General features: G+C 42.3%; 1 protein-coding gene across 1 annotated transcript; it reads left to right on the forward strand.

Annotated features, from left to right (window-relative positions):
- Positions 1 to 1542: 1542 nt before the first annotated feature.
- Positions 1543 to 4831, forward strand: GPR141 (G protein-coupled receptor 141). The gene has a single exon (XM_009923470.2). It carries the CDS (start codon positions 1543 to 1545, stop codon positions 2485 to 2487), a length of 945 nt encoding a protein of 314 aa, XP_009921772.1. The 3' UTR covers positions 2488 to 4831.
- The last annotated feature ends 1845 nt before the right edge of the window (positions 4832 to 6676 follow it).

Here is a 6676-nt window from a genome sequence, read left to right on the forward strand (position 1 = left end):
ACCCAACACATCCATTTGAGATATGGCAGTTATATTTATGCTGATTACAATAAAATGTCTGGAGTCTTAGATGCATTGGGATAGCTAGAGAATAACTGACTTTTCAATGTGGAAGGAGGTCTTGATTACTGTAGGGGTGAATGCTTAGAAATATTGGTAAAATATCTGAGATGCGTCACAGATAGTCATTCCCCACCGTGAGCAAAACTGGTTTATAAAACTGTTATAGGTATTTGCTCCTTTCCACAAAAGAGAGAACTGCTAAAGAATTTTTTCCCTCCCAACTTCTGGCAGTGTGTCATACCTAAAAATGAAAATAAGCTGAAACACCACTCATACAAAGAGAGAGAGAGAAACTATTTTGTGACATTAGCAACATTGCAGTATTAAAAGAAAAATTGCAAAAACTCACTCAGGAGAAAACCCCCTCTTGTGTAGTGGGATTCATTGGTGAAATGGATGACATATCAGAGTCAGTTTTAAATTATAGTTCAGGTAGCAGTAGCAAGTAAACTGGGATAGTACAGAGCCCAACACTCTTCAATTTTCCCCGCTTGTGGACATCCGCTTGATATATTCATAGATGCAAACATGCTTGAGGATAACACCCTACCTGAACTCTTCCCCTTCCACATGATTTCGTAGTACTTAAAAATCCTACCAGAAGTTATATTTAGAATTATAAGGATCAAATTTAATCTCTCTTTGAAACAGTAATATATTAAAAATGTATAGCATACTTACTAAACTTGCCATTAATGTTCATCCAGCCTCAGCTTGGGCCAGGCAGGCTTATTTGCACTAACCCAGGATGTCCTTTCAGAATGCTTTCTAACAGCCCATTTTGTAACACCCGGTTGCCACATATTAGATGTGAAATGGCCCCGAGCACCAGGACAGCACTGCCCACGCTACTCCGTCTGGCAGGATCTGAGCAGGATCTCCATGGAGCCTGGGTATCCATGGTGTTTAATCCCTTACTCAGATAAACCGTCCATGGAGAAGGAGTTGACTGTAATGTGTGCAAAACTCGGCTCTCGGTAACAAACAAAATTCGTAGCTTTGATAGGGCAACATATGGTTATTATCTGGCTCTGGGAAGGGCAGATTTGTGTTGCAAATAAACAAACTAATGAATGAGTAGCAGAATTCGAACAATATCTCTGATCCTCACTGCAAAAGCATGCAAATGCTCAGAAGAGGGGAGAACTAATAATAACACAGAGAGCTCAAAACCACCACAATCATGTCATTTCTCTAAAGATCTCTTCTCCCCACATATTACTAACTCATGCTTTTTTTTAAGGTTATGGCTAGCAACGTCTTAAGGACTAGAGCAGCTCCTGTGCCCAACCTTCTCAGCCATTTTTCTCTAGGCTGTAGGATGTTTGGAAAAAAATACTGGTTACAGCTTGTGCCAGCTGTGAGATTCCAGGATTATCCCTTGAGCAAGATAGAGGTGGAAAGCTTTGCTGGCTTTTCAGGTGGGCCCTCTCATTCCTGCCTTATCTTAGGCTTTATGTGTTCTTTCATTTCTAGAATATGTACAAGGAAGATTTCGGGAACATGACTGAAGAGAATAGGAACAGCAGTGACTCCTCCTCTGCCTTCACTCACACCAACACCATGAGTGCCATACTGATTACTTCCTACTCGGTTGCCTTTGCTGGAGGTGGGATTGGGTCCATCACAATGTTGTCTGTGCTGGTCAAGATGAACACTCTGTCCGTGACCACTACAGCCATCGTTAACCTGGTCGTTGTGCACAGCCTCCTCCTCTTCACTGTGCCCTTCCGCCTGCACTACTATGTCAACAAGAAGTGGGTATTCAAGATGCCGTTTTGCAAAATGGTGAGTGCAATGGTGCACATCCACATGTACCTGACCTTCCTATTCTACGTGATCACGCTGGTGATCCGGTGGCTCATCTTCTTTCAATGGAAGGACAAGGTGGAGTTTTACAGGAAGCTGCACGCCATTGCAGCAAGCGCTGCTGTGTGGGTCCTTGTCATGGTCTTTGTGGTGCCAGCCTTGTGCTTGGAGTATGGACGCTCAGGCTCATACAATGATACAGTATGCTTTAAGTTCCACAAAGAACTACAGCAGGAGAGTGTGAAAGCCCTGAACTACACCATAATTGTAGCTGTCACCTGCATTACTTGTGTCCTCTTGGGCCTGCAGATTTTCATCCTGGTAAAAGTGGCAAGAAAACTTTCCACCTCCCTCTGGTCACACCAAGAGTTCTGGGCCCAGGTGAAAAACTTGATTTTCATCTGCGTCATCATAATTTGCTTCCTTCCCTATCATCTCTTTAGGGCCTACTACATACAGCATGTGAGTGATTTTGAGCAGTTAGAAAGCTACAATGAAGTTTTTTTGAGTATGACTGCCCTCAGCTGTCTGGACCTGCTGTCGTTCGTGCTGAGTGGAAGCCGCCTCTTCAAGCAAAAAGTGGGTATGCTCCGCAGCAGGTTGCCTTGCTGCTAGTGGCAATCTCCTGCAGCATGCATGGACCTGGACCTGGCAGAGCATGGTGCTGGACAGGCATGGCAAACACCCTCCTCAGCAAGTCAGGGTGGGCCCTGGAAACAGAGCAACACATTGGCGCAGGGCTCTTCACATCCGCTCCCCAAAATAATGAGGTGAACCGCCTCCAGGGTCTCAGCTGGTAAACTGAAAGGTTACCTCTGGGATTTCTTCACGGTCCTACCTTGTGAGTTGCAGATGCACCTGGAGGAGAGGGAGGAAAGGGCATGAGGTCTTCTGTCTTACTGTTTTACATCAAGGTTTGTGAAGTCAAAGGCACTAGGAGGAGGCTCAAGAGAACTTGCAAAGTATGTAGAAACACAAATAAAAAAGCAGGTTTTTTATGGAATAAGGCACAGATTTTTGAAAAGTAAAGATCTATGTAATTTTCCACATACATTTCTTATAAATTCCCCATGAGCTCTCATAAAATATCAGGGAAGCTATTGTTCCTCCTCAGTAGATCTGCCCCTTCACTGTAAAGGCAAGCATAACTTTCTAAGTGAATCAAACAATTAAACCAACTCTTTAAAAACAAACCAGCAATAAACAGTAAATTCTTAAAATATTTTCTCAAAATCACCTTTTGGAGATAGTATCACTGCAGCAGAAAAGAGTTCTGTTTTCTTTCCCACACTACGAAAATGTCTCTAGCAACAAAAAGTACACATTGTTACAGAAATGAGCATTATAAGTTCAAACAAAAGCCTGTATTTTTATTTACAGAATTGTTCAATTTAAAAAAAAAATAATTAAGTGAGGATCATTTTATTTAGATCATTCAGACAGCAGTTGTCTTCTCTTAAAAAGTCAAATATTTTAGGTCACCAAGGTAACAAAGATTTTTTTTTTAATCTTATGTTGATTTTGTGCAATTCTGAAGTTTATCATTAATTACTCACAGTATCTTTAGCTTGAAATCAATTCTATAAATTTAGTACCCTGTACCGGTAGAAGAAATTAAAATGTTACTGCTTGGATTGGAGGGATGGAAAAAGCTAATAAACCTGGTGTAGCTAAAAAGCTTATTACATCTCAGTGAGGCATTGTGAGTTGCTGTCTCTGAACACAGAATTGAATTCCACTAGTTCAGAGGAAAAATTCAGCAAAATAATTCTGTGAAAGACATTTAGGCTTTCGTAGCTCAGCTGCTTTACACCTATCCCCCAAAAAGAGTATAAATCTCTGAGTGCTATAACCCGACAGCAATGGTTAATACAACTTTCTTCTTCTTGCCATCTGCATAAGGTCACATTTTTTCATCTAGAGTCAGTAGGATAATGTTCTAATCATTTGACAAATTAGAGGTTATCAGCTGACTGGTTTCCAGTGACAGTCTCTCCTCATGATGTTGTTGAAGTCCACCTTTTCATACTTCTGAATCTTTCCATTCCTTTCTACTTCACCTTCAACATCTCTTTCACATCAGACAACAATCAAATAACAACTGGTTGACCTTGCTGCACCTGTACAAGCTTACTGCTATGCTCGTTGGTTTTGGTCCCACCAGGATGGTTACTTTATAGGATCCCATCTCTTCTATAGTCTTTCTTCCCTGTCTTCCTTCTTGCTTCCAGCTCCTCTATATGTCTCGGGAGGTCTGATCATGAGAGAGTATTTTCAGATCAGAGTCTGAGTAATGCTATATAACACCAAAAGTTGGAAATCACTGAAGTTCATAACAAGTGAGATGTGGGGGTGCTAACATAGCCCACCCTTAGCAAATAAATAGCCTGGATCACAACATCTGTTAAGGTAGAAATGTGAGAACTTGCAGTATGTGTGGACCTCAGAAAAAAAACTGTCTGAGAAGGCATTTGCCCCAAAATGGTCACAGTAAAGAGGAAGACAACTACCAGACAGATTCGACTGTAGTCAGAGAACTATGGAGACGTCCATAACACGGAAGGAGTCAACTTGAATGTGTAGTTCACTAATATTTAATTATGTGTTATTAAGAAAGCAGTCAAATGCTCTGAACCATATTTGTTTTAAAACTACACAAATAAATCAGTTTTTCCTTGTGGCAGGAGAGAAGATGGAAAATGGCACAACATTTTTGTTTCCTCCTATAGCAACATCGTTGGTAGAAGAAAATGCCTTGCATGTGTTCTGTAGGCACTGCATACCTTTTTAACACCATATTATAACCCTTCTGTCATGATAAAGTTAACAAATAAAATGACTATGTGCTGAAAATGTTAAGCAAGTCCCTCCTGCAAATATGCATATAAATGAAAAGCATTTTGTATCTGACTGTGGCAAGAATTTAAAAAAATAAAATGTATGTTTATAGACAGTACCTCCTGGCCATACAGCTTAACCAATCTTGTTCCTGTATGTGTTATAATCACAAGTTGTTTAATTCTTGTAAAAGTGTACACATTCACAGTACCCTACACCACATCATCACAAAAAATACTAGACAGTGGGGTTTTTTCCAAATAAAAATTGATGCTAATAATGTTAATGCTAACTCAGGATAATAATGATCAAATTTGGGGGTCGTAATTCCATGCTTTAAGTTGGTCATATTATGCAGCACCAAGTCATGTTTTTTATGGGACTGCCTACGCAAACTTTACATCTGCCACTCGTCTTGCTTTGCGAGCATTAGTAACTGGCCGAGAAAGCCTGCCTCTGCCCTGAGAGAATGAAGTCTCGGTTAACACCAGCAGCAATTGTCCTGCCAGGTGATGACGGAGTTGATGATGTTTCCATCAAGTGCTGACAGAGCTTGCAGGGAGGACCCCTTGCTGCTCCCTCCCGCCTCCCCCTGCTTTGCCCCTCACCGGCTTCTTGCTCTCTCCCCACCTCCCGGGCAGCCTCCCTGCTTGCTTCCCCCAGGAGGGCTGAGGAGGGGTGGAGGTGCTGCCAGGCAATGCCACAGAAGGAGAAGGGTCTGAATAACTCCTGAAAATGAAAGTGTAGAAAAGGCCTGAGCAGCATCCCAAATGTAGCCAAGTGGCTCCTGTGACCAGGGATGGCAGAGGCAGTGATGGGGAACTGCTGACATGGAGGAGATGATCTACAGAGGAAGGGGGAATTTCCAGTTACCATCATCTGCTTGGTCAGAGGCACCACAGGCTTAAAGGAGACCCAGATTTTGCTGACTGGATCATGGGGCATAGTTCTGGATTGGAAAACAACCACGTGAGAACACAAAAAAAGCTGTATTTCGATAGGACATAGAGGTGATAGGACCTGGAGAATGTGACAGGGGATGAGGATAGGAGAGCAGAATATTGGCAGGTTTCTGCTGCAAAGAGGCAAGATAACATAGACCGTGTCTACGGCCTTCATCTCATGTTGCTTATTGAACCCTTAAAGTTGCCAAAAAGTGGCACTCTCACTGATGGGAGCAAACTTGCCCTCTGCCACTCCTTGTTCCCACTATCACATCACTCTTTCCATAGGGTTGGGATTCTTCTGCTGAATGGCTTTCAGCTGCATCAGTTCCCTCTTTAGCTTACCAAGGAGTCATGGAAAACTGTGTCAATGCAAGAATAAATACAGCAAGATTGCTTTTTACAGCAACGCTGATTCGGGGCATTTATCAGACTGTAATCCTACTTGTCTAATTCCTCTTAGGATTCAGATCTTTTCTTTCCAGGCACTTTTCCACAGATACACATCACCCAACATTTCCATTTCTGTGTGCTCCTAAGGACTAGGGTGCCTTAGACTAGAGGTGCTGGTAGGGGAAGGAGGGACCTCCCACAGCTGCAGGCCAGGAAAGGGGTTTCAGGCACTTGATGCTGTCTCCAGGGGTGGGGAGAGATGGGCATGGCAACCCCCAAAGGCAGCAGAGGCAGCAGTTCCTGAACAGAAACCTCAATAGAGTTGCAGGACTGGACATTTCCAACCCATAAAGTCACTCATTTCTGCTGCTCTCAGAGAAATAGGGCTTTGTGTGCACTTTCCCTATAAGTAAACCCTCTGGCTAGGACTTAATTGGAAACAAGGGCTGGTTTCAAAAGTCAAGGAGTCATTAATAAAACACCAGCTTGACCTCCCAGACAGAAACTTCAGAAAATCAAACTAAACTTTCTGGTACTCAGTGAGGTAATTTTCCCCACTTGCAAACAGCTGCTTAATAAACCAGATTTTTGTTGATAAAAGAAATACCAATAAAGATAATATACAGTAT

This window comes from Haliaeetus albicilla, chromosome 2 (assembly GCF_947461875.1).
Source record: "Haliaeetus albicilla chromosome 2, bHalAlb1.1, whole genome shotgun sequence".
NCBI classification, from domain to species: Eukaryota; Metazoa; Chordata; class Aves; order Accipitriformes; family Accipitridae; genus Haliaeetus; species Haliaeetus albicilla.

What these genes read in the sequence shown, in the direction of transcription:
- GPR141 (XM_009923470.2), top strand. Translation starts at nt 1,543, where the DNA reads ATGTACAAGGAAGATTTCGGGAACATGACTGAAGAGAATAGGAACAGC.